The sequence below is a fragment of the Globicephala melas genome, chromosome 8 (genome assembly GCF_963455315.2).
Source record: "Globicephala melas chromosome 8, mGloMel1.2, whole genome shotgun sequence".
Taxonomy (NCBI): Eukaryota; Metazoa; Chordata; class Mammalia; order Artiodactyla; family Delphinidae; genus Globicephala; species Globicephala melas.
Window position 1 is genome coordinate 100549470 of NC_083321.1, and position 26916 is coordinate 100576385.

General features: G+C 57.9%; 1 protein-coding gene and 1 long non-coding RNA gene across 7 annotated transcripts in view; one reads left to right on the forward strand and one right to left on the reverse strand.

Annotated features, from left to right (window-relative positions):
* The window catches only part of KIRREL3 (kirre like nephrin family adhesion molecule 3), a 550312-nt gene that overhangs the window by 18276 nt on the left and 505120 nt on the right, over positions 1–26916 (reverse strand). For all 6 annotated transcript variants that reach the window (XM_060304276.1, XM_060304275.1, XM_030840897.2 and 3 more), the window contains 6 exons: positions 19601–19751; positions 13356–13461; positions 8145–8293; positions 6556–6683; positions 5322–5448; positions 1826–1926 (listed from right to left, as the gene is read on the reverse strand). In XM_060304276.1, coding sequence (XP_060160259.1) covers positions 1826–1926; positions 5322–5448; positions 6556–6683; positions 8145–8293; positions 13356–13461; positions 19601–19751 — 762 coding nt within the window. The remainder of the gene's footprint in view (positions 1–1825; positions 1927–5321; positions 5449–6555; positions 6684–8144; positions 8294–13355; positions 13462–19600; positions 19752–26916) is intronic.
* LOC132597722 (uncharacterized) lies at positions 1357–26442 on the forward strand. Its single transcript, XR_009564989.1, has 3 exons — positions 1357–1470; positions 17029–17124; positions 26329–26442. It is a non-coding gene; the product is annotated as an uncharacterized lncRNA (long non-coding RNA).

The following is a 26916-nucleotide window of genomic DNA, read 5'->3' on the forward strand; positions in this document are numbered from 1 at the left end:
GTGTGCACACAGCACAGCGCCCGCAAACACACGCCACAACACGTGTGCGCACAGCACAGCGCCCGCAAACACACGCCACAACACGTGTGCACACAGCACAGCACCCGCAAACACACCACAACAGGTGTGTGCACAGCACTGCACCCGCAAACACACGTCACATCATGGGTACACCTACCGTCCCACCCACAGTGCCAACACGTGCACACGCAAGTACGCCCACGTCCCAACACACAGCACAGACACGTGTGCACACAGCACACACACATGTCACAACACGGGTACACCTACCGCCCCACACGTACACACACACAGGCTGGGCCACCTCAGAGGGTATTTCCATCGACACGGGGCCTTACGCGGCTTTTTGCTGGAACATATTCCCAGGCAAGCAGGGGCTCTGGGGCGGCGATGGGAGCCCCTCCGTCAGCTGGGGCCCCTGACAGATGGTGGTGAAGGCCAGCCCCAGGCTGACTGAGTCTGGTTTGGTTACTTTGTGCGTGTCTTTGTAGAAACATTACGCTCTGAGAGCTGCGTTTGTGAGAACCTTAGTGCAGCTTGGTTTCGGCCGGTGAGCATTTACGTCTTCTCAGAGCCCTTTCCCGTACACTGTCACCGCCTGCCCCACCATGTTGCCCTGGGCTCTGTGGGGTGTTTAGCTGCACCCTACAATGTCTCCAGGTGTCGCCAAATGTCCCCTGGGGGCAGAACTGCCCAGGTTGAGAACCCCTGGCCTAGAGTTCCATTTCCACGAAGAGGAAGACAGTGTGACTATGCTCAGTAGTGAACAGGATATTATCGACACCAGCACGTGTTACACTTACACTTCAAAAAGATTAGAGTGAAGGGAAGAGGGAGGCGTAGGCATTAGTTCTACGCGTGGACGCTTGCCCTTTCTGTGTGACTCAGACAGTGAATGAACTGAATGCCTGAGGAGGTGTGTAACGCACCAGTGCTCTAACAAGGACTTCATCTACAGGGTGACACCTTAGCTGTTGGCGTGTGCCTCCCACGCCCCTTCAGGTGCTGCCGCCCTGGGGAAAGGTGAGACTGCCCTGTGAACTGGACCTGGGCGGCCTTTCGGCAGGACCGCCTGGGCACTGGGCTTGCAGACAACAGTGTCTCCACCCCTCCCCCGACACCCAACAGTGCGGGGAGATGCTCACCTCTCTCTGTTTTCCCGCCCCAGCTTCTACCAGTGTCAGCGGAACCTGGGTGGGAGACCCCCACTTCTACAAATGCAAATATCTGGGAGGGCTACATGTGAGCCCGTCAGGCGGCCCAAGCTGCACTGCGGGGAGGGGCGGGGAGAAGGGAGTGACGCTTTCAGAGGGAAACTTGCTAACTGGGGCAGCACTCTCCACGGCATCGAAGCAGAGGAGGGCTGTGGAGGCGCAGAGAGAGGTCTGCTGACTCTAAGCTGCATCCTATTTGCAACTTTGCTAAAGGCTGGCCTTGAACCCAGGAAAGGTAAGAAATCATTTTTCCCCTTCTGCTGCCCTCACTTGCCCTCTGCCCCCAAGATGCAGAATTTGGTCGGAACCATTTGTGTTGGCACACAGCTGAGAGGCAGAGAAGAGTTAAATACACCCGCAGGCGAGGAGCACAGCCTGTCCTGAGAAAGGAGACTGCCCGTGATTTTTGTCTTCGTGATGCCTTTCCAAGAGACACAAGGCAGGAATAGTTTCCCCCGACGGGGAAAGGCAGTGCAGAGGCAAGACTGACCAGCCGGATGGTGGAGCGGCTGCAGGCACAGATGACCCACCAGGCTGCCCAGCCTGGGGGCCGTGCCACTGGCCCTCCCTGCTCGCCCCGGGGCACTCACGATGCGGTCGGGTGGCGGCGTGCTCCGGATGAAGCACTTGATTTGGCCCTTCTCCCCGTGGAGGGCGTGCTGGGTCTGGGTGCTGGAGATGATGGGGGGTCCTGTTGGGGAGACAGCATCACATCAGGGATTCGGGAGGGGGTGGGCCCTGGCTGGGCCCCTCTTGGCAAGTTCAGAAGTTTATACATTCATTCAGTCGTTCAGCAAACAGTTACTGGAGGCCTGTATATGCAAGGTGACGGGCGAGACAGGGGACTCAGAGATAGATGAACCTTCAGTCATAAACGTCTCAAGGGATCATGAGTGAGTGCCTCTAGGTCAGGACGCCCAGAGACATCAAGAGCTGTCACAGGAGGTGGGGAGGTGAGCACCAGGCAAAGTGCTAACCGACTTCACAGGAGAGAGAACTCTACCCGGCAGGTGGGGAAACCTTTATGAAGAAGGCGGTACACTGCGAAGGGAGTGGGGGAGGTGTCAGGGAGGAAGGAATGTAATGTCACCTCCACCTCAGCCAGCTGTTGGATTTCAAACCATTCCCTTGTATCTCCAGTAGAGGGCGCGCTTGCCTAACAAACCGGTGTCCTCGGCAGGACAGGAAAACCAGGCAGGAAGGGAAGTAAAAGATGTTCCTCCACGAAGCGGCGAAGCGGGGAATCACCCCCCCACCCACCTGGCATACATGGCTTGGGCTGGGCACCTTCACGGACTTCATCTCACATGTGTCTCAGGAGATCCCTTAGTTCATCGCTTTGCACGCCACATACATACCTGGCCAGCCCAGGTGGGACCACAGCTCCAAAGCTGACCCTGACATTATCCTATCCCGCCCGGGCGGGCGTGCGTGCGTGCGTGGGTCATGTTTATGGATGTCTCTGGGGACACCTGGCTCATGTACCACCTCGGACAGCCTGGAGGGTCCACCAGGATTCCAGCAGTGCTTCCTGGCCAGTTCTGCCTGTTAACTAACCCAAATGACTGCATTTAGGCTGGGAAGGGAAACGTCTTGGAGATGGGAGAGGCAGACATGAGGGACCCTCAAGATAAGGGCTTCCACCCTCAGGGGGCCTTCAGAGTTCCTCTCTTAGGAACCTTAGCTCCAAGAAGCCTTTGGCCAGGAAGGCTTCATGCTTTAGGACCTTGGTTGGCGCTTGCGGGCTGAAAGTGATGATCCTGTAAAACCTTTTCCCCTTCACTCCCCAGGAGCTAGGATTTCCCTGGGGTGGGGGGGGGCCGGTGTCATCAGCTGTTCTAAAAACGATCAGGTAAATGCATACACATTTAAGGGCTTCTTAAAAGAAAACAGGAATCGGGGTAAGGGTAGAGTGGGGTGGGAGAGGCAGAACACAGCAGTAGTACGGTTTATCTCCCCCTTCCTGCAAATCCCGGGTTTGAGCCAAATCATGGGCCAGTTTATTCCCCAAAGGGCGATGGCCAGCAGTCATCTCCCGGCCGGGATGCATTTTGATGAGAACCTCATCTCATTTTGGATTTGTTCATAGTGTTGATTCCTTCAGCCTAGTCCAGGCCTGCCCAAAGGGCTTCACCACCCCTCCCCACCTATTCTCCAGACACAGGTATAGACAAGTCCATTCCCAAGTCCACGCACGTGCCGGCTGGCAGGCTCCTCTCTGTGGGCCACTTCCTGCATCCTCCTGCCTCAGGGCATGATGACCCTCATTCAGAAACAAGCAAACTGCCTCCTCGCTTCACTCCAACCTCTTGGGTGTTTCTCTTCCTGGCAGCCTAGGGGAGCTTGTGTCAGAGGATTGGAGGCACAGGCGGGGGGTTGGAAAGAACGACCCTGGAGAGTGCAGATTAAACCCTGGATAGACACCAGGGCCCAGGCTGGGGTGTCCCATCCAAGAGGAGTGTCCCTTTGAGGTGTGCGTTCCCTCCTCAAGAAGCCGCTTTGAATCCCTGTTGGGAAATGCTTGGAAGTCTAAAGTGACAACGGATTTTAGTCCTTCCTTTATCCGTCGTGTTTTCCCCAGCAATGAGGATGCTCATTTAAAAGCTTCGGGTTTGGGGACCCCGGGGGCCACACGTGAGTCTGAGGGTCCCCAGCCCGGCTGGTCACAGGGCCATCGGAGCAGAGCTGGCCGTAGTCATGGGCCAGCACGACTCCCAGCGCCCTCCCAGAGCGGGTGGCGGGTAGCCGGGGAGGCCGCTGATTTCACCAGGGGCTAGCGCCTGAGCCGAGTGTCAGACACAGGAGCCGGCAGGAAAAGGCTGCAGCCCATGTTGCCATGGATATATGGAGGTGCGATCAGATGCTGTTATTTTTAGCCCTGCAGCGCCAATTTATTGGTGGCGTCCTGGGGACACGTAGGAAAGGCAGGAAGGCTTCCGAGTCAGGGATCTGCCCTGGACAGACGGCTCCGGGGTCTCAGCAGATTCACCCTCCCTCTGGGGCTGCCACGACTCTTGGCGAGGGGGGAGGCAAAGAAAGAGATGGAGGGGGCTGGCTCATGGGGACCGCACCAAGCTGGTTTTAGTTTCTAGCAAAGCAGAGACTAGAGGAAGCTGTGTGCCACCTGGGCTGATTTCTGGACCCTGGCTCAGCCCCTCACTAGGGCCCTGGTCTGGAACAGGAAGCAGAGGCCCTACAGACGTGGGTCTGTGGCTTGGTTCCTCTTGGGGCTCAGAGCCTTGATCGGGAGACAGACTATGCGGGAGCAGAGGCCTCACAAGGAAACCGAAACCCAGCGGAAGGAGGACGTTTCGAAACACAGAGGGAGCTGTCTTAGCATCCTCACCCTCTCAGACCAGCTGCGTCGGTTGCCGGCGTGGCCCACGCACACATAAAGGCAGGGACATCGAATTTCCGTCCTGGTGCCACAGCCTTCTCGGGTCTGACCTGAGCTAGGTCCCAGCTTCTCTGGGACCTCCTACATCCCATCAACCAGGCCCCGTCCCCTGAATGTCTCATGTACCAGTCATCTGGTAACTCACACTGTGTTCTTGGAGAGAGATGGCAATACTCTCCTGCTGTGGTGATCTTATTACGTATAATAAGACAAGTTCCCTGCCCTCAGGGGACCACCCCCTGAACTTGGCCCTGTGGGGATGGTGGCAGGTCTTCCTCACTGAGTGGCTCTAAAAATGGGAAGAGGCAGACGAGGAGTCATGGAGATGCCCCCTTAAATTCTCCACCGGGGCCCAGGTCATGGTCGAAGCGTAGATATGGGATCTATGTTGGTTGCCCAGTAGCTCTCGGACTCTTTTTCCTGGCCAGGAATAAATTCATCAGCCATCACTTTCAGGGCTGAGACCCCTTAGAAGGAACACAGAGGAGGGAGGTGACCAGAGAACCACCCAGGTCCTTTGTCACCCCAGGGCTGGGCTCTGACACGGACTGGAACAGGTGGATGTAATCACTATGGACCCACAGTTGGAGGTGGATGTGAGGCCCAGAACCCACGTGTGCCCCTTGGGGCAACACCAGGGACCCACTTGGCCCCCTTCCAGCCCTGCCCTGGCATGAGTGGGGTCTTACCATTGACAGTTAGGGTCACCTCTCGCTCCCCGGCCCCTACCCGGGGCACCACAGCTCGGCACACGTACTTCCCCGCGTCCTCCTGGCGGACGGTTTTGAGGGTCAGGGTCTTCTCATTGCTCAGGACCTAGGAGGAGTGGGGAGGGTCAGACCCCGAGGGCAGTGGCCACGCTCTCTGTCTCAGAACCAGAAAGGCTGAGAGGCAGGCCGGGTGGCAGGGTACACAGTCTCCAGCATCTCAGCAACAACAGGGGGTGGGGTGGGAGCCGGAAGTCTTCTTACACAGTGTGCCCGGCGGGCTGGCGGGTGCGGGAGACCACGGCACAGAGCACCCCGTGAGGCTGAAACAGCTCCGCCCCAGCGGCAGCCCTGAAGGGTGGGAACGCAAAGCGGGGGTGAGAGAGAAGGAGGGGGCCTCCCTGGCTGGGGCCCCCAGGGCTTCCTCATCCAGGGGGTCTGCCAACCAGCCTGTACCAGGCTGGCCAGGGGTGAAGCTATCCTGCCGCTGAGCATCTCTGAGGGTCCCAGATCTGTCTTTCCTGAGTCATTTGCAATATCCCTTTGGGATGAGGTTTGGCGTGATGAAAAGAAAACAGGCTTTGGCAACAGCTGCTCTGAGTGGGAATCCCGGCGTCAGCGGTGCCTACTTGTGTGGCTTTGGGTGTTAATTATCTTCTTGGAGGCTCTCTCCTTATCCCTGTAATGGGCGCAGTGACACTCAGAGGACAGGGCAGTGTTTGGCACACAGTAGGGCACACAGAAGCCACTTTTCTGCTGCTTCTCCCCCTGCTTCCCTGCCCAAGGCTCTCACTGGTCCTCCTGGGAGGAGGGATGTCTGAAACTCCTAGGCACACTAAAGAACACATACACTTTAAAAGGGGAACACAGGAAGAAAGCAAGGCTTAACCCCAAAGTTAAAGGGTAACAACTATTTGGGGCAAGCGAAAAAGCCTTTCTAGTGACTTTTCGCCCCAGCATCTTGGGGACCACCTGCTTTCCTTACAAGGCTCAGGATAAAGCAGAACTGCACGGCTGAATGTGTTTAGACCCAAGGTGGGTACGTGTGGGTACCTGGGGCTCCCTCTCCTCCTTCTGGGGCCTTCCTTCCTTCAGTTCTCATGGGAGGCTAACGTCCCCAGTCTAAGAGTGAGAGGGGCCATGGGAGGCAGTGCCCTCCTGGACTGTGGACCCCGCACCCCTCCAGGGCCCTCCAGGGTCTGAGCTGCGGACTCACCACGCCAGAGCCCCGCTTCATCCAGACGATGGTCAGGGACGGGTTGCCTGTCCAGGCGCAGCTGAAGACGGCGTCGGAGCCCAGATCCACGAGCAGGGATTGGGGTTCTGTAGTCATTCTGGGCCCGACTGCGATGGGAGGAAGGAGGAGACAGGGCTCTCGTGGGCTGGGAGCTCTGGGGACCCTCCTTGCTGCTGCCTCCCCTGCCCCATTCTGGTTGGGGGAGGGGGAACCACTGGTGCCACGACCCTCCACTCCGGCCCATTGCCTTCCGTTCCGCGTCAGTCCTCTACCGGTCTGGGCCCGGGTCTGGGCAGTAAGGAGGAGACCCCTCTCCCCCAGTCCAGCCTCCCTCGGGCCCACCATGGGGGTTGGCAGCACCAACCAGCCCCAAAAAGCGGCTCTGGTCCCATTTCTGCCTGGACTTGCCCCCAAGGGCTCTCCCATCCCGTTCCCTCTGTCCTGGTCCCAGGAAGCCCCCCTGACCCCAGTGTGGGGGCAGAGGGTCCTTCCCCCAGCCCAGAATCTCTCTGTGTCTGCCTTCAAGTCAACTGGCCACCTCCTGCAGGCCTCAGCCTTGTGACCGGGAGTCAAGGTACCCGTGCGTCTGGCCGAGCTCCCTGGGCCCACCCAGGGCCCTGCAGGGCCACTGCAGGGCTCTGAGATAAGGAGTGGGGAGGCCAGGCCTCCTGGAGGTGCCCCCCCGCGCCGGCCGCCCTCCCAGGTTACTCTCTAGTCCAGCCCCGCCCCACCTCCTTTTCAATCCACCAAGCAGGTGGCCTTTGGCTCTGTTGCCCTACACCCGCCCTAACCCGAGTCCCCTGCAGACCAAGCCTTGCTTCCCAGAGTGGGTGCAGCCCTGGGATTTCAGGGGTGATGACGGGAGGGTGTGCAGACAGCTGTTTTCAGGGAGCAGAAGGTGTGAAATCAGGGTCAGGAGACCCAGATGAGTCCCTTGGTGCAAAAAGGGAGTCGTAGCACTTTCTGCTGAGGCCCGGACGGGCGAGGGGGCGGTCAGGTCAGGCATAAAGTTTGCAAAAGTGCTTCTAAATCTGTAAAGGGCAGTGGATGAGCTGATGCGCAACGCTGTGGCCACAGCTGTGGGCTGTTTCCCCGAGGGTCCCTTCCTGGCCACTGGGGAAGAGGGGGAGGCCCTGATGAGAGGCGGACCCTCTTCAGTCCTCATTCTGCCACTTACTCGCTGCGTGACCTTGGGCCTCCATCCCCTCATCTGGGTACTGGGAAGAAGAAGTCCAGCCTCCCCGGGTGATTTTTTTTTTTTTTAGTAGTTTTTTTTTTTGGCCACGCCGCCTGGCTTGTGGGATCTTAGTTCTCTGACCGGGGATTGAACCTGCGCCCTCGGCAGTGAACGTGCAGGGTCCTAACCACTGGACCGCCAGGCAGGTCCCCTCCCTCGGTGACTATGAGGGTGGAGATAAACACGAGGGAAGCTTTTCGTAAAGCGCACGGATTACGAGCCTGTGAGGCACTCTTATGTCACGTGCAACGAGGCCACGGCGGTTCCCCCTGCCGCGAGCAGCGCCCAGCCAGTGCGCGTGCGCCCGGGAAGCCCCTAAACAGCCACTCACAATAGACGTCGACATTGCGGCTGATGTTGGTGCTGCCTAGGGCATTGGTCGCCTCGCAGGAGATGGGCTCGGAGAAGTACGTGTAGTCCACGGTGGTCCGGTACACCTCCCCGGAGGCTTCCTTGATGATCTGGCCCCGCTTGGCCCACCTGCAACGCAGGCGCCCGGGCTGATGTGGACCTCCGGTGGCAAGGGCGTCCTTCCCGCCCGGGGGGCTCTTCTCTCTGGGAGCCGGACGCATCCATCCCGCAGAAAAACGAGGCCCAGGGAGGGGCGGCGTGGGGCAGGCCCCCGAGCGGTCCCTCAGGGGAACCCTCTGCAGAGGGGTTACTCCCAGGGCTAGGGGTGTGGGGTTGGTGACGGGGGCAGTGGTTTCTGGTCCGTGGGTCACCAGGCAGCCGGCAGCACTCGACTAGTGGGTTATTCTGGAGGAAGGTGGGTTGACTATTCAGTGGGTCAGCGCACCTGGCGGGCCAGGTGATGGCTAACCCAGCTGTCAGTCCCCAAACCGCTTGGCCCTCTTGCTGCTCTGAGCTCTCTCGGGGGTGGCAGGGGACCGTCCTGGGCCACATTGGAAAAGAAGGAAGCCAAATCCATGACCGAAGAGGCCCAGGTCTAATGGTGTGTGCCCACACACGCGTGCACTCCTGCACACACACGCACTCCTGCACACACGCGTGGGGCTCTGGAAGCTTGATTTCCAGACAAGGCAAGAAGCTGATGGAGAGGTATGAGCAGTGGTCCTGACTGCTCCCTCCCCAGCTCGGTCAGCTCTTTCCGCCCCCCTGTCCTGACTCCTGTCCCTGGGGGCGGGGAGGGGGGCGGTCCCCTCATGGTGTCCCTCTGTCTCTGAAAGTCCTTTCAGCCTGCCCCATGGTACTTGCTCTGTTTCCTGCCCAGCCTCTGCCTCCCACCCAGGCTCCGCCCCTCAGAGGCCTGGGCTCCATCAGCACTGGTTTGATGGGGGCGGGGGAGGGGGGATGGGAAGACAGCTGTGCTGACTTCTTTGCTGGGCCAATTGGCTGATCTGTGTCTTGGACCCGGCTCAGGGGCGGTGATCACTGTGTTGGACCGGTAGCTGGGCAGCCTGCTACCTGTGGGGCAGTGCGGCCGGGGTGGGGTGGGGGGTGTGCCTGTGTGCGTGAGGCTGGGGTTTCCTTACAGATGCCTTAGGAGAGAGAGTTCAGAGCTTCCCCTGGTTTACTCCTGTTGCGGATAAGACTTTTTTAAAATCACAGAACTTCCGACCAGGCTCTTCCTACTGTGGCTCAGGCCTGTTTTGGGGTGCATGTCTTTACCAGAGCTGGGCAGGTACCTTGGCCCTGTAGTCGTTACCCTGGGGCCACAGTCCCCTGTAACCACATTCCTGGAGCCTTTCCTGGGGCCACAGAGGCCCGTCTCCTGCCCTTCCTGCCCCTCCCTCCACCGGCCCCCACTCAGCCTGCCCGTCTGGCCGGAGGCTGCCCGTCTCCCGGCACAGCAGGGAGCATCAGGCTGGCACCATGCGGTTATTATCTCAAATTAACATGGGGTCGTTATTCAGAAGACAATTAATAATAACAATTATAGTTTAACAACAGAGCGAACCATAGCTCCCCGAGAGCCGAAGGAGCTTCCCAACAAACTATTATGAATTATTCATGAACCATTTCAATCTCTAACTTTAATTTAATGACCAGACTTAATAGTCAGGTACAGCTCCCGCCTGGGGTGGCTGAGTTCAGTCCCAGACACACGGTCGGGGGTCGGTGTCCAGCCCCTACTCCATCTACCCTGCTGCAGTGAAGATTTAGGCGGTGGGATGCTGGGGGGTGGGGCAGGCAGCTGGCTGGGCTGGGGGGAGGCAGGTGAGCCCCTCCTGCCCTGCCCGGACCCCTGCTCTTGCCTGCCCACAGCTCCAGATGCTGGGGCAGGGGTGGGCTTGGCCCCAGCGAGCAGGCTCTGCTGGGCAGTCCTCTTCCATTATTGGGGGGTTCCTGGGGCAAAGGGGGCTTTCTCCCCACCTGTCTGGGTCCTCTCATAGTGTAAGAAGGGCGAAAGCTCCGCCACTGGGGCCCTGAGGATCTCAGAGCTGCTGGGGCATCCTCAGGCCCGGAGCCCAGTGGTCCAGGCCACACGGGTCTCCTCTTCCCCAGAGCAGGCTGGCCTGCCCTCTCAGAGCCAAAGAAGGGAGACTTCAGGGATGCCGGATGGCTGTGTGGCTGCGGCTCTCAGCCCCCAGGGCCCGTCTCCACCTTGGAGGTGAAGGGGGGGCAGAAGGAAGTCTTATGCCGTCTTCTCCCAGGGCCACAGGAGGCCAGCTGTGGGGCAGAGCCTTGGGGGGCGCCCCACAGTGCCCTGCTCACATCCCACTCAGCCAGTCTTTCTCTTCCCCATGTTTACTCCCCTCCCACACCAGAAAGTCCCTCGTAGGCATCCCTTCCAGAAGCTCAAACCACTCACTGAAGCAGCTGGTCACACGACCAGGGGTGAGCCTGGGATGCAAGTCCCGCCCGCTCCCGTCTCCCCTCCCATCTCTCTTCTGTTTTCCAGCTTCACTTCCTCCTTCTCCTCTTTCCTCCTGTCCCTTCCCTCTCCCACCACCCACCTACGCCCCTGCTGCCACTGCTGCTGTCACTGCCTCGAGACGGGCGTCAGATTAAACCTTTCCCAATCAATGTCTAATTTGGCGAGAGCGAATGTAAGAGGATTCATTATTTATATCACACAATCGGGAGGCTGGTGTGTCAAGGCTGACAGGCTGTTCTCAATAGCCCTGCCTTTCACTCTGGGCGGTGGGACCCGCCCTGTCACCTGCCCGGGTGGGGTGGCCCTCAAAGCCTCAGAGGGGAGCAGAGAGGCCGGAAGAGATGCGCTTCAGGTGCGTGTGGGCCTGTTCTGCTCGCCCCGGGGCCGCTGGTCCAGTGGGGCAGCCGAAGTGACTGCTGAGTCCAGCTGGATGGGCTCCCCTGCCCCCCCCCCCAGGGCCCCTTGCTGGGTGCTGGGGTGGACGAGGGCGTATCTCTAATTTCCAAGATTACAGCCTCTTATGCGGAACAGGAGGAAGCAATAAGGCCAAAGGAAGTTAAGAAACAAAGACTCCTTAGTCTTGTCAAAGTCAGTTGGGAAAAATCGATGTGCCTACATGCCAAGATCTGCTCAAGGCTTTTCCTCTCGGATCCCAACACCACGTCTAGAAGGACCATCTGCCTGCTGGGTGAGCCCTTCCTGAGGCCAAGGGGCTGAGCCAGTTGGGGGTGGGCACAGACGTCTGCCTCCGCTTGCCATGGCCCCTGCACCCCCTTCCTCCCGGGCCACCCCAGCTCTCCCACATTTTTCTGGAGGCCAGAAGGGCTCCCTGAGAGCCTCTGGAGTCCTGGAGGGAGCCTGATTCGCACCAAAGCCTTTTTGGGGCCTATGGCTAATCGGAAGCTCAGGAGGAAAGGTGGCAAGTAAGGATAGGTGCATATCTGCAGGGGGCCTGCCTGAACCTCTGGCTCCTCCTCTGTGTGTGATGAGCTGACCCAGGCTCTGAGCTGCAGGGAAGGATGCGGATGGAGGGGAACCACAGGTGCCCAGAGCCTGGGGAAACCCGCACGTCCTGGCTCATTCACTTTTTAGTTTGGAAGCTAAATATAACTTTGTAGTTATAGAAAAGTCACCAGAATGGCCCAAGTACCTGCCATATTCCCTTCACCTAGATCCACCTGTTGTTAGTATCTTGCCACATTTGCTTTCTGATGACCTCTCCATACGTAGATTTATACCTTATTATTGTCAACGATGTGAGGGTGAATGTGGGTGTGCCTGCCCGGGGGGGGGGTCAGTGGGAGAGAAGGCCTGCCCAGGGAAACTGGCGTTAGAGGTCTTTTCTGGGCAGATGGTGCCGGTGTTTAGTGCTTGCGAGCAGAGAGCAGACAACAGAGAGAAGCCCACCTGTGGATGGAGCCCAGGTCTTGCAGGTGCAGGGTGGAAGCTCAGAAAAAAACAGAGACTCTTTGTGCATCTCCTTCTGCACCTTTGTCACTTGTCCCAGTCAAACCAGACCTGCCCCCTGGACCTAAGGGGCTGTAGGACTCCAGGGTGCCTGAAGGTCGTCTGCCCTTTCTCCTGCCTCTAGCCCAGTGACTGGTGAAATCGACGGGACGGATGGGTTTTCCTCCCATCCTTTATCTCAAGGATAAAGACTCTGAGCCTTTCCTGGGTTTCCGGTTCCAGCGTTAATTATCTGCACTGCAGGGGCACCACCTATGTCCAGCCTGAATCTCTGGCTGCCCCTCTGGCCCATTTCCTCGAGTTCTGCCCGCTGGGGCCGCACTGCCTCTCATCTCCCCTGTCCTCCACTCCCACTGGCAGGCTTGTTTCCTAGTCTGGGACCATTCCTGGCACTGGCTCATGCTGGGGCTTCATAGCCCATCTCGACAGTGGAGGCGACACCAGGCTCTTCCATGAGGTGTGGGCTGGGGGAAGGGACGGGGCAGAGTGAGGGCTATGGTGAGTTGCACAGATGCCTCAAGGAGGGGAGTGTCTGAGTCAGACCCCGGAGCACCTCTGAGGCCGCTCTGTGTCTGGAAGTCTTGGGTGGTGATGGTGCCCGGGCAGGAGGGTGCCCAGAGAGGGCTGCTCTACGTGTTTACGGAGTCTGCGAGCTAATGTCCTGGAGCGCCGAGTGCCTGCCGCACAAGTGCTCCACTGAGAACTGTTAGGTGACCGAACTGCGGGCCCGCCTTCAAGAAGCTCAGTCCACAGGGAAAGACAGGCGTGCGCAAAGAAGTGACGCTTTTATCAGTGTGGTGAGCAAAGGCTGCACAGGGGCGGCGGGTATGATGGATTCTGGGTACCCGCCGCTCAGGGCTGGCTGCCCCGGAGACCCGACGCCCCCAGGAGAACGGTTTGGTGAGCACAGGACTAGAATCCAGATGCTGATTGATCATGCTCGTTCTCCTGGCTGTTTCAGCTTTTTTTCCCTGAGCCTCTTTCCCTCCTTTCAGAAATAAGGGGTAAACAAGCTGTTCAAACAGAAGGAGTGAAATCTTCTGCCTCAGAGGAGGGGAGTGTGTGCTCATGAAGGAAAGGAGAAGTCCACCTGGCCAGGGGTGAACGGGTGTGCTGAGCACACCCACAGTGGACCAGGCACCGTGCAGGCACCGACCAGGACCACAGGTGATGCCCCTGTGACAAGGAGGGGTGTGCAGGGCGCCACGGTCTGGGCCTCCCCAGCAGGGCTCTTACCTGTACTGGGTGACGGCGGGGTTGGCCTTTGCAGAGCAGTGAAACGTGACCACGTTGTCCTCCAGCACTGGCTGTGGCTCCACCGACAGGTTGACAAGCGGGGGGTCTGCAGAGAGAAAGGGGTGTCCTTGCAGACGGGGAGCTGCGTTCACGGTTTGGGGGCTGAATCCCCGGGAGAACATGAGGGTAAAGGCCAGTGATTCCACCACCTGGGACTCTCAGAGCAGCCACTCCCCTGGGGGTCCCCAGAAAGTTGGGGGCCTTGGCAGGGGGCTCCCTCCCTCCCTGGAAGTGCCGGATTTCAGGCCGTCTGGCGGTGGGGTCAGGGCTCCCGCTGTGGATTCAAGGCCGGTGTTTAAACGAACGGTCAGCCAGGAAGCAGGGCTGCCTGGGCCTCAGAGCGTACTGTCCACCTTCCAGCTTTGGGAGTACTAACCACTGCAGAAAGGAGAGGTGGGAAGAGGGGCTGCAGAGGCCAGAGGGGGATGTGGACACTAAGCCCCTTTAAATACTAACTTTCTGTCTCTGAAGTATCTGTTTCGTGTCTCTTTGTGTAAAGGTTCTGGTGCATGTTGCCTTGAAAGTGGCATTTACACCCTTTCATCAGCCTAATCATCTCTGCTGAGTGCTGACTGGTGTCACCCAGCCCTCAGCTCCCCAGGCCTGGCTCGTCTTTCTCACTCAACATGACGAGAAGCCCAGCTCTGAAGTGCGAAATGGTCGGAGGTAGCGGAGACAGAAGTCAGAGAGAGACGGGGAGACACAGGGACACACAGATCCGTGCCGAAGAGGGGGGGGGGGACAGGCAGAGAGATGCCTGCATAGGAGAGACATGGAGATGAGGGAGGGAGAGAGAGAGACATAGAGAGAGGGAGACATACACACAGAGAGAGAGACAGAGAGAGGGAGAGAGAGAGAAAGTGCAGAGGCAGACTAAGAAAAAGAGGCAGAAACCCAGAGAAGCAGAGAGCAGAGATGGACAGGTTCAGAGAGAGACTGACATGTACACAGAGACACACAATCAGACAAAAAATTTAGACTTAAGGCAGAAAGACCAAGGGAGACTAAACAGATGGAGACAGAAAATGATAGGGTGCTGGGGAGAAAGACCAAACAAAATAATGAGAAACTGAAAAAAGAGGGAGAAACAGACGCGGAGTGACCTAGAGATGGGAACAAGAGGAGGAGGGATCGACAGCAGAGATAAGAGGCGGGGAATCAGCCCAGAGAGAGGCCCCAAGGCGGCCTGGCCCTCCTGAGCTCCAGGGAAGCAGCCTCGGGACCTGCTCGAAAAGCTGGGCATCCTCGAGCTCCTGGGCACGCGCCCAGGCCCCAGCACCCCAGGCATCTGCGCTTCAGGGGAGGGGCGATGACAGCCAGTGCCTGCCCTTCTTCCTTGTCGGGTCCTGGAGGTCCGGCTGGAGTTCGGCTCCAGGCTGAGTGAAGAGGGCAGCTTGGTCCCTGCGTCCTAGCCAGGCCCCGCGGCCATGTCTTCTAGCCCGACCTCACCAGTAAGCACGGCAATGTGCTGGAAGGGCATGAGAACTTTCCAGGGGTTCAGCCCATTTTCAGAAAAAGAAGTGAGGAGGTCGGTTTCTCAGAGACCATCGAGAAAATGCTGACCCCTCTGCGTGCATGTGAAGGGCACCACCGGGGGAGCGAGACCCCAGCCGCCTGGCCCAGCTCCTGGCTGAGACGGCAGGGTGGTCCCCGAGCCCCTCAGAGAGTCATCTGTGCAGTCGCCCAGCTGTGGACGGAGCTCACCCACCCCGGAGTTGGGATCCTTTGGCCACTCGGCCTCCCTGTGCCCTGCTGGTGCTCAAGCTGCCAGTGCTGGGGCACCGGGCCCAGGGAGATGACCCACAGGGGCTGTGCTGGGGTCTGCAGACAGCTTGTTAAGACACGGGAGAGAACGCCGGTTCCTGAGCAGCAGGTGGACTGAGCTGGGGCTGTTCTCCCCACATTATCCCCGGGTTCTGGTTGGGGACCACGAGCTTCTGCTACTGGAACAGCTGGCTTGTCTGCCTTTTTCTGGAGAGTTAATTACCGGGGAAGTACTTCAGTGATCTCAATCTTGGTTTCTAAAGCGTAATTCCAGTGGTCCCAAAGATGTGTGGCCAGGACTCTCCGTGACAGCTCTCCCCACACCTCCCAGGAGAGCTGCACCCCCAGAACCCTGCAGCCTCTCCCCGGCTTCTGCCCGTCACCCTGATGCCGGCCCACCCAGCCGAGGACCACCGGCTTCCAGGGCTAGTTCAATGGCCTCTAGAAACCCGCCACAGAACTTGCGGGGTAGTTCCAGGAGGTCTGCCCTCACCTGGATGTGCTTTATAAAGTGATGAGGCTTTGGTGGCAGGGAGATGGGGCGCACACCTGATGGAGGACCCCCTTCGGACTGCCTGCTCCCCTCCTCCACCACAGAGCTGCCCTTCCCAGTTTATCCTGTGAGCACCCCTCTCCTGCAGCTTCCCTACCTCTCTGCAACATGCTCGGTACCCCAGCGAACAGGCCCTGGGAAGCTTCCACACTTGCCAGTCTCACCTGTGCTTCCACCCGAGGCCCAGAGGTGCCCGTGCTCGTCTCTCCACCCCTCTCCTCTGCACGCGCAGGATGTGAATTCTCAGTAGTCTACCGGGCTCCAGAGGTATAAATAGTTTATGTCATATCCAACTATTAAACACGATTTTAATCCCATTTGTGATGTCAGCTGAATAACTTGCAGGGGGCAGCTTTGATGTAGCTGGTGGAACTGAGATCGCATTGAACAGATGTCACAGCTGAGAGTCTTTTAGTGTTTCCATCAGCAACCTGCCCGTGTGTGTGTGTGTGTGTGTGTGTGTGTGTATGTGTGTGTGTGTGTTTTCAGGGGAAGTATTACATCGAGGAGGGGGTGAGAAACTCCGTGATTCAGTGATTGTACAGCACATCCATTTGCAACTTGGCAGCTGTACGCAGAGTCCAGATGTAGCAAGGCTTTGGGGGTGTTAAGCTTTCTCTCCCATTACTCAATCTGGGGGCTTTGTCTTCCGTTGGGTAACATCTAAAGACCAAGGGAAACAAACAACAAATGTGTTTTTGCTGAGTTTCGTTGCTTCTTGGTTGACTGAGAAAATGAGCAGGTTTGGAAAGGCAGCTCTGATCCAGCCCGTGGTGTCCACAGTGAACAGCTGGATGCTTACTGAATGAACAAAGGGATACGCGCGGGCAGGGGGAGAGCAGGAGGGAGGGCGTGGCGAGAGCATGCTCTCTTGCTCGGCAGGCGCACGCAGACACCTTCAGGAGAGGGGACAAATGGATGCAGACCTCCCCCTGTCGGGGCTGGGGGCATCGGGGAGGGGCAGCTGCAGCCCCAGGACTGTGCACGGTAACAGCAGCTGACAGGTGCCGGGCGCTGTGCTAGGGTCACCACCCGAATGGTTTAATGTAATCCTCGCAGCCAGCAGGTGAGCCAAGCGCTGCTACCTCCACGCACAGATGAGGAAACCGAGGCACAAGGAGGTCAAATGACCAGGTCGGCATCACTCAGTAAGTGGCAGAGCCAGAATTCAAACCAGGAAGGATGCTATGGGTTTAACCACGACGCTAGACTGCCTTGGACGGGGCCCACCTAGGAAACCGGGCACCTGGGTTCTCAACCTCAGCCTGACCTCATTCCCGATGCCTCCCCCCTCAGGTGGCTGAGTTGTTCCTGGAAAGAAGGCCAGCAAAGTCCAGAGACCTGGCAAGGCCGGCGACCTCCTCCCGTGCAGACTGTCATCTGCGTGCCCTGGTAAATTGATCATCTCATTAGAGTGTGCTTAGAGGAATGTGTTTTAGTAGTTGGTGGGCTGTTGTCATGATGATGACTTTCTTGTTGACAGAAGAGGTTCTGCTGTGTGACGGATAGCGGACTGGAGGAAGCAGGAACACCCCTTGCCCTGGGTCTCTCCTGCCAGGGCCCAGGAGCCGCCCAGGTGGTTCTTTTGTGAGGGTTCCGTGGCTGGCATAGGTCTCCTGACCAGCTGGGGGGTTGGTGGGCGAAGGAGGGAGGCGCTGCACAGTGGCCACGACTGGCAGCCTGTTATAGGAGGCTTGGATGTCTGTGTCTCCCACCCTCATTCCTCTCAGATTTGGCTTGTATCTTGAGAGAGCTCTGATTCACGGTCAATCTCAGGGCGAAAAGAGAACTCGGATGTCATTCGATCAGATCAGACAAGGAACGGGCATGTCTGCGGTGAGGTGTCCAGCTTAGGCCCGCATGGCTCGTGGGTGGTGGAGCCTCTCTGGATGTGGACCACTCCATCCTCCAGCATCTCGCTTCCTTTCCGTAGCTGGGCCTGCTGCTAGATGCCACGCCTGCTGCATGGAGGAAGCAGGCGGCTGTGGACAGCCAAGGCCTGGACTGGGGTTGGGGAGGGAGGCATCCCTCTCAGCGTGACCCTGAACTTACATGACCCTCAGAGCGAGGGCCTCCCTCCCATCGCCCTGGTCCTAGACCTGGCCAGAGTCCTCTGCCTGGTACAGGTGGGGGTGGGGGGTGTTAACAGCTGGTCAAAATGGCAAATACAAAACCTTCTCCAAGGCCTCAGCTGTTGTGTCTAGGTGTCCGGAGCAAGCCCATGTGAGGGTTTCAACAGTTTCTTCCGCCCTCTGGAACCTAAAGGTCACCTGCCAGGATTCCAGACACTGGGAGAAGTCTGCTCTCTGGCTCCCAAGGCGGGCCCTGGAAGCCCCAGGACATGGCCCCTGCAGACCCCAGATCCCTGGAGAGCCACGTGGAGCACAGAATGCAGACACTTAGATGAGCCAGGGCTGTTGGGAGGTGTTTCTAGGTGGATTTGAATTAAAATGAGTAAAATGGCAAGGAAGAAACAAATGCCAACCTACAGCTCTGGCCTTGTCCTTCAGAGACTCCAACCAAAGCCACCAGCTCATGGTGGCCTCATGCTCTGTGGCAGGGAGGGGGGTTTAAGAGAAGAAGAGTTGACTTCCGGGGGCTGACACTTCCAACCTAAGTCAGTCCAGTATGGAGAGCAAAGCTGCTGGGGCCCTGTGTTGAGCTCACCTTTGTTCGCGGAGGCCGACGGGTACCGTAGAGAGATTTTAGACCTTCAGGGGTCTCCTTTAGGGACTTTGGGAATGCAATGCTGGAGGAGATTTAAAGTGTCACTGTTCATGCTCGTCGTAATAACTGACCCTGGCTGAGGGCTCCTGGTGTGGACGTCTACAAGAAGAGTTCCCAGCGTGGGCTCTGGAGAGCTGGATGCCCACCTCAGAAACCCGTGCGGCCTGGGGGCCCTCGGTTTCCCAGATAGGGACCGCAGTCGTACCCTGGTCCGGGAAGATCCCACATGCCGCGGAGCAACTAAGCCCGTGCGCCACAACTACTGAGCCTGCGCTCTAGAGTCTGCGAGCCACAACTACTGAACCCGCGAGCCACAACTACTGAGTCCACGAGCCACAACTACTGAAGCCCGTGTGCGTAGAGCCCGTGCTCCGCAACAAGAGAAGTCACTGCAATGAGAAGCCCACGCACCACAACGAAGAGTAGCCCCCGCTCGCTGCAACTAGAGAAAGCCGGCGCGCGGCAATGAAGACCCAATGCAGCCAAAAAGAAATAAATAAAAAGATTACATGAGATAATACGGGCAAAGTACGAGCTGACTGAGCGATGATTCCTCTTCCTCTTCCTCTTCTCTCCCTGACCGACGCTGCCAAGACAGGGCCTGGTGCCGTGCCTCCACTCTGGAGCCCTGGGTGCCCCTTCTGCTCCCAGCACCTCTGCTCTGGCTTCCTCTCCAAGGGAGGGTGTGAGGCCGCCCGGCTGGGCTGGCACTGCCACGGCTGACCACCCTATTTGTCGGTGTGGAAGTTCTACCTCATACAGGTATGGAAATGGGGCTTCAACTGGTCGCTTGTAAAGGACCCTCATCGGTGATGTTTTCTTTTGTTTGTTTGTTTGTTTTTTGGCCGTGCTGCGTGGCAGGTGGAATCTTAGTTTCCTGACCAGGGATCGATCCCGTGCCCGCTGCAGTGGAAGCGCAGAGTCTTAATCACTGGACCGCCAGCAAAGTCCCCAGTGATGTTTTTAAGAAGATTGTCACCCTCATCTCTGACAGGAAGAAGGACAAGATGGTCCTTTGGGTGCCCCTGGGGTTGACTGACCCAGGTCCTGTCTCCAGCCCTCCTGCAGGGGTATGGCTCTGGCCTGGCTACATCCCCCCACCCGTGCTCCGGGCAGGGGGGAGGGCTGGGTCAGTACTCACGCTGGATGTCGATGGTGACCGAGGTCTCCTTTCCTCCGGGGATGGCTTTGTTGGTGGCTCGGCACACGATGCTCTGCCCGTTCTCCACGTCGCCGGGGGAGATGAAGAGGGTACTCACAATGCTCTCACGCTTGCCGTCGCGAAGCAAGGTCTGCGGGGGGAGAGAAGGCCCTTGTCACTTGTCACTCAGCTGGGGTGGCCTGGGTGGGTCACGTGCCAGTCTTGGAGAGGAGGAGGGAGCCCTGTGGATGGAGGTGGGTCAGCTCAGCACACCCAGGGGAGCCCGTCTCCATGCAGAGCCAGGGGTTACCGTTGGCTCCCTGGCCCAGATGCGTGCTGGGCTTCGGCTGGAACAAGGAACTGGAAAGTTTTCCAGCATGTGTGAAAATCAGCCTGGACTTGCCCACCCTGACACATAAAAGAAGCCAGGCTGGGCCTGACGGAAACCAGCTTCTATGTAGAAATGAACTTGTGACTATTCTGCCTCTGGTCTGGGGGTATCTCTGGGTCTGCAGGAAGCTCTGAGATGGGGGGCTACATGCAGGTGCTGTGGCCCCTGGGGATGCCGCAGGCTGTAGAAGGGGGTGCAGTTTGGGGGGTGGGGGTAAGGGCGGGGCTGGGAGGGATGTGGGCAGAATCAACGCACACTGACCATTTCATTACTTTACCTGTACAAACCCTTTCAACGTTTCAATCGTTTCACTTCCTGACCTCATTAGAGCTCAGACCAAGCCACAGGCGGGACAGATGCCATCGTCTTTCATTTGACAGGTGAGAAAACAGGTGTGATCAAGAGAGGCTACGGAGCTTGACCAAACTCACTTCAAGTTGGTGATAATATAAGTAAGAGGGTCTTGGAGTGAGTTGAATAGTATCCCCCCAATTCATGTTCACCCAGAACCTCAGACTGTGACCTTATTTGGAAATAGGGCCTTCACAACTTGGTTAAGTAACTAGTAATTAGTTAAGGATCTTGAGACAAGATCAACCTGGATGTAGAGTGGGCCCCAAATCGAGTGACTGGTGTCCTTGTAAGAGGAGGAAAAGACACAGGGAGAAACAAGGAAGGGGGCCATGGCGAGAAGGAGGCAGAGATTGGAATGATGATGTCACAAGCCAAGGAAAGCCAGGAGCCACCAGGACCTGGAAGAGGCAGGAAGCCAGGAGCCCCCAGGAACTGGAAGGAAAGCCAGGAGCCCCCAGGAACTGGAAGAGGCAGGAAGCCAGGAGCCCCCAGGAGCTGGAAGAGGCAGGAAGATCCTCCCTCTGGGGCCTTTGGAGGAAGCACAGCCCTGCCCACACCTTGATTTTTTGCCTCTACAAGTGTGAGACAACACATTTTGGTTGTTTGAACCAAGTTGTGGTACTTGGTTACCGTGGCCCTAGAAACTAACGCAAGCCTAAAGGTCTCCTGTCTTCCCCGTGACCACGAGGTCATTCCTCACAGCTGCTGTTTCCCATCATTGCCGCTACCCCCTCCCTCCTCTGAGCCCCCTTCCAGCTACTTCCGCAGCCGTTTACTGCCCCGAACCCTGAGCTCCCTGGTGGCCCACGAAGGTGGGTGCATACTGGGGAGGTGCAGTGTGCAGGAAGGTCACTTCAGGGGACAAGGTGGGGAGACTGGACTTGCTCAGTACACCCCAGGAAGGAACTTGATCCTGCAGCAGGGGGTGCCGGATGCAGTCTTACTTTGCCATGACTGGAGCCAAGGAATAGATGGACAGACTCTACTTCCTCAAAACCTCCCTGAAAATAACCATGACATCCTCTCTAATCCTCACAGGACCCTGGAAGGAAGGGAGCCTTGTCTCCTAAATAACGGAAGAGAAAACTGAGTTCAAAGTGAGTCAGGAACTTGCTGGGCAGGGCTGGGATTTGCACTTGAGAATGGTGAGCCCTGAGCCCATGACCCTCCCACTGCAGCTTCCTGAGGACCTGGAAGCCGGGTGGTGTGATCCCCACTTAAAGGTGGGAACAGTTAGATAATTAAGTAGCTTCCGAGTTTAGCAGTGACATGCAGGCGGCTGGACCCTGCCTCTAGGTCCTCAGTTCAGTACCCTCCAACACTAGGAGAACAGGACGGGAGCTTCCGTCCAGAACGGCGCGTCCTGCTGTAGACAAAGCCAGACTCAGATGCCGGAGAGATCTGCAGAGCAGGGCAGTAGTCCCGGCCTGTTTCTCCTCTGCTGTAGAACGGCCTGGGCGCAGGCCTGTTCCCGTCCATATTCTCTCCTGGGACGTGGGGTGATGGTCTCAGCCCTGGGCAGAGGGATCTTGGAGAGGGGCTGGGGGAGGGTGCTACGGTCAGTCCCAGGAGCCGGTGGGGTAAGGGTCTTGAGCTCAGCCTCAGGGCCAGGGCGCTAACCTGGAGGCCGGCCCCCGGGGGTAGGGCTTGGCGCGCGGGCGGTGTAGCCCCGCCCAGCCGGAGCAGGGAGCTGCGGCCGCACCAACGTAACCTGCTGGCTCCGGCTCTGCTGACCTCCCGCGTCTATAAATAACCAAGCGATAATCAACAATTTCCTGGATGAAAAGAAGACCTCGGGGCTGGGGAGGGAGGGAGATCGTATTGTTCTCCCCCTCTCTTTTTCTTTACTTTTCCGTGGTGCTAACGAGGGGCATTTACATAAATTTTACTCTGCAGGCACCCCTCAGGTTGATCTACTTGAGGGGTGCAGGGCCGGTGGGAGGGGAGCCGGGGGCCGAGCTAATTAGGCCCCTGACTGCTGCCCGCTCCCCGCACCCAGGGCGCTCCTCGCCCAGAATGATGATTAATGACATATTTACTGTGTCCGGGCGTGTGCTTTTCTGGGAAATAAAAATTCTGGTTCAAGTTGTTTGTTCCGCCTAATTAGAGAAGGGGAGATGTGTTCATTAAACCGGGGGAGAGCTCAGCGCCCGCTCCCCACGGGCCGCTTGGGGGTGTGAAGGCGAGGCCACAAGGCGTTCCTGGGGAGGGAGCCGAGCGCAGGGCGAAGAGGGGGCCTTGGTCTTCTCACCCTGGTTTTCCTCCTTCCCTTGTTCTTTCCTTCTGCATCTCCTCACCTCTCCTTTCTTTCTCTTTTCTTTTCCATCATTCCTCTCTTATAAACCTCCACTGTTCTCACATGCAAATGAAACCCTGGGACTTTGTGGCCTCCAGGTCCAGGCCAGGTGGACACTCTCTCATTTGCTGATTCTTGTCAGTTCCCCGTCCTCCCTGCCCCTTCCCTCCCCTGAACTTGGCTCTGGAGACACACCTCCAGGCCGCCACCTTCTGCTTGAGAAACGGTCGTAAGCACGCACTCAGCTTCAGGAGGGTAAGTGGGTTATTAGCGGTGAATCACTGTTTCTGGGGTCGCCACCTCCAAGGCCTGGGGCAGCGTTCCCTCCAGCTTGGTGGGCACTAGTGTGACCCTGATGGCCTCTCCTGCGGGTGCCACCTGTGTGTGCAGATGTGGACCAGGAGCGGGGCCTATATACCTCACCTGCACAGGGGTGAACATGCCAGGGCCTGTGTGCGTGTCCACCGGCCTCTGGTCCACTAACTGCTTCCAAAGAGCCTTCCTGACTGTCCCAGTGTCTGCGGGAGGCTTAGGGCTCATCTCTGGCCCCTGCCTGTGCTGTGCTGCTTCCTGTCTGTGCATCCAGCCCCCCTGTCCCACCCCTGAGGGCAGGCACTTGGCATTCAGTTGGCAGCGGTAGTGGGGGAGCTGGGCTGGCCAGGGGCAGACTGCACCCTGTGTGAGGTTATCCAGTGTGGGCAGCTGCCACCACTCTGCTCTTTCCAAAGCCCCTGGAGCCTCAGCTGGGCAGTGGAGAGCCAGGCTGAGCCCCAAGAGCTGGGAGGCCTCGTGAGCACAGTTGAGGGAGGATGGAGGTTTGGAGGGAATGCATTGGGTGGGTGGCCCAAACCTGGTGCTGAATATAGGATGTTCATTGATATGCAAACAGCCTGGAAAGGGCTTGAACCGGCCTGATTGCCTGGCAACAAGGCCTCCTCTCTTCTCCCTCCTCACTCACCTCGCCCACCTGCCATGTCCCTCAAGTTTTTTTAATCATCTCTTTGCCTCCCCTTCTTATAGCTGCCTGGGGACTCCATTGGTGCCTGTCATGTGGTTTGAATGAGGGCTGTCAGGGAAGGTGGAGGTTTGCACGGTGCCTTTTGCCCCAGACCCTGTGTCTTCAGGGACCAACCCCCAGTTTTGTTCCCTGGGGCCAGGAAGGATGCTCTTCACAAAGAAGGCCAGGATGAGTGGCAGCTGCACACCGAGTAGAGACTCTTGGCCCCTAAGATGGACAGATGAGATGGGGGGTACTGGGGTGACTGGAGGGGAGAGATTGCAGAGCTGGGCTCCAGTGAGGGCCCAGCGTGGAACCTAATGAGGCTCATTGGTCCTGGGGGTGGGTGGGTGGCCCCTTGGGCAGGCAGCAGTCTGAAGCTGGAGGAAGCAGTGGGGTAGGGCTGGAGGGTAGGGGCTTCAAGGTAGAGATATACACGACTGTACATCCTAAGACCAAGCGACCCTGTTGTGCGCACCCAGGTCAAGGCCTCATCCCCCAATGTGGCTGCTGCTGGGGTAGTAGCAGATGGGGCAGGGATCTGGCTCCCATGGAAGACTTCTCTCTGGCCTCAGCCCAGACTGTCTCCTCTCCTCTTCCACAACCTGTCCTGCGTCCCCTGGTCTGCCTTCCCGATGAATGCCAGGTGGCCTCCATTCTGGTGCCAGGCCCGGAGAAGACGGCCTGAGGCTGGGTGTCCAGGAAGAGAGGACTTGGAGAGAGGCCCCGCCATCCTCTCCCCTGCTTCTGCAGCCAGACACCTGCTGGGAGCTGCGGGCCCTCACCCAAGCACCCGGGCCGCGAGGGCTCTGGCGGCCGTGGGTCCAGGGAGAGGCTCCACAGCCTGTGCTGCTGCATCCTCTTCCCGAGGATTCTCCCAGGGCGAGGGACTTAGCCATCCTCTGTGATGCCATCCTCAGTCCCACCAGCCCATCCTTCCCCTGCTGGCCACACGGTGGAGGAGCAAAATGAGCACCCCACGAAACCTGGGCTGCTGTGTGACCTCTGGGGAGGGAGAACAGGGTGAGCCAGATGGGGCTCTGGGAGGAAGGGCCCAGTAATAACAGCGAACGTTTTACGAAGCCCTGACTCTACGCCAGGCACTTTACCCAGTGCTTTCAACGCATTATTCTCTCTACGTCTCAAAGCAATCCTAACAGGGGTCCGCAGTTATCATCCTCCCGTTTTGCAGATGGGGAAGCTGAGGCGGAGAGCTGAAGTTACCATAATATGTGATGGGGCTCAGGTCTGAACCAAGTTGGTAGGATCGTGGTGTGGGACTCGAGGGACATTGTTCCAGCTAATGATTAAGAACTCTCCAGACAATAGGGGCTTCTTAGACAATGGGTGAATTTCCAGGATGTCCGGCCCCCTTCCGAGAAGGAGGGGAGATAACAAAATGTAAAAAAGGTGTCTGTCAAAGACCAATCAGACAGCTGGGGAGAAGGAGGGAGATAACAAAATGTAAAAAAGGTGTCTGTCAAAGACCAATCAGGCAGCTGGGGACAAGTTCCCTCTCTGGTCCGAGCCTAAGCCGGGACCAATCAGCAGGAGAACACAACCAAATCTATAATTTACATACGGGGAAGTGGGAACCTATAAAACTGACATATTCGCGCCCAAAAGGGTTCCTTCTTCGACCTCCTGCGTGAGGACCAAGGAACCCCGGTGCACCGGCCTTCAATAAACCTCTTGCGTTTTGCATCGACTTCCGACTCTTGTTGTTTCCTGGGCGAGTCGAAACTCCTAGGAGACCGCGCAGGTCTAACAGTGGGGCCTGCTCTACTATGACACTGTCACACTCGCCCAGGAAATGTGGATGGCAGGGTGCACCATGGGGACCTTGCGGATCAAGTGAGGGAAGGCAGTGATCCTAACAGCCTTGCTTCCCTCTGCCCGGCACTCTGCTCATTCAAGCCTCACGACCAGCCTTTGAGGCAGGTGCCGTGGCTCCCATGGTAGAGATGGGGACTCTCAGGCACAGCAAGGTTAGGGAGCTTGCCCGTGGTCACAGAGCTAGAAGGAGGCAGAGCCTGGATTCAGGCTTCCCAGCCCCCTGGGTCCACGGGCTTAACCACCCACCATGTGGTAAATACTGAGGCTTCAGCTATGAGGGCTTTCAGGGCCGCCCTGTGGGATTTTTTTCTGTAGACGGTGGACCCTCCTTGACTTTGTGTACTCGTGTGTCCTCTCAGCCTCTCTCTCTCCCTGTCTCTCTGTCTCTGTCTCTCTCTCAGATGCTCATGTCCCTGCCCCTTCTCTTGCATAGCCTGTCTGGGGCTGCTCTGCCTTTGGGACTTCAGAAGTTCCTAGGTCAATGGCACGTGCAGTCCTGGGGAAAGAGGGGGCAGCAGAGGGCTGGGCTCTGGCAGCCCCCAGAGCAGATGCCGTATGAGTATGGCTGGAGGATCCAGCCTTCTCCGTGTGCCCCAAGTCACAGGTTATAGCTTGTCAGACCTGGCAGGTCCCTGCTATATGTGAATTGTGTCCGCCCCACCCCCGAACTCATATGGTGAAGCTCTGACCGCCAATGGCACATATTTGGACATAGGGCCTTTAAAGAGGTAGTTAAGGTTAAATGAGGTCATAAGGGTGGGGCCCTAATCCAATAGGACTGGAGTCCTTATGAGAAGAGGTAGAGACACCAGAGATCTCTCTCTCTCTCTCTCTCTCTGTCTCTGAACACGCAGAGGAAAGGCCATGTGAGGATACGGTGAGAAGACCGCTGTCTATAGGAAGCCAGGAAGAGAGGTCTCACCAGAAAGCAACCTCACTGGCACCTTGATCTTGGACTTCCAGCCTCCAGAACTGTGAGAAATGCATGTCTGTTGTTTAAGCCACTGGTCTGTAGTATTTTATTATGGCAGCCCAAACAGACTGATACAGAGTGTCTGATCCGGCCCCTTTGCTTTACACACAGGAGCCTGAGGCTCAGGGAGTGACTTTCCTGAAGTTACACAGTAGGGATGGATCCCAGGGCCCTGGCTGGTGGTGCTATAGTTCCTGTCGTGGGCCGTGGGCCGGCGGGAGGGTGACAGGGTCGGGTGGGACAGAGGGTGGAGCGTGGCCTCCCTGCTCCGGTCTGCAGGGGCACGGGGCTGGGCTCTCGGAGGGGCCTTCCCCTCATGGACGAGGCCAACGTGCTGGGGGCAAGGTCCAGCAGTGACCCGGACCTTTCTCTTCCCCAGATGGGGGCATGTCCTCTGAGGGCAGAAATCTTGGCAGGGGCCAGGCTGGTCCAGCTTCAGGGAGGGACTGGACAGATGCCCAGACTGAAG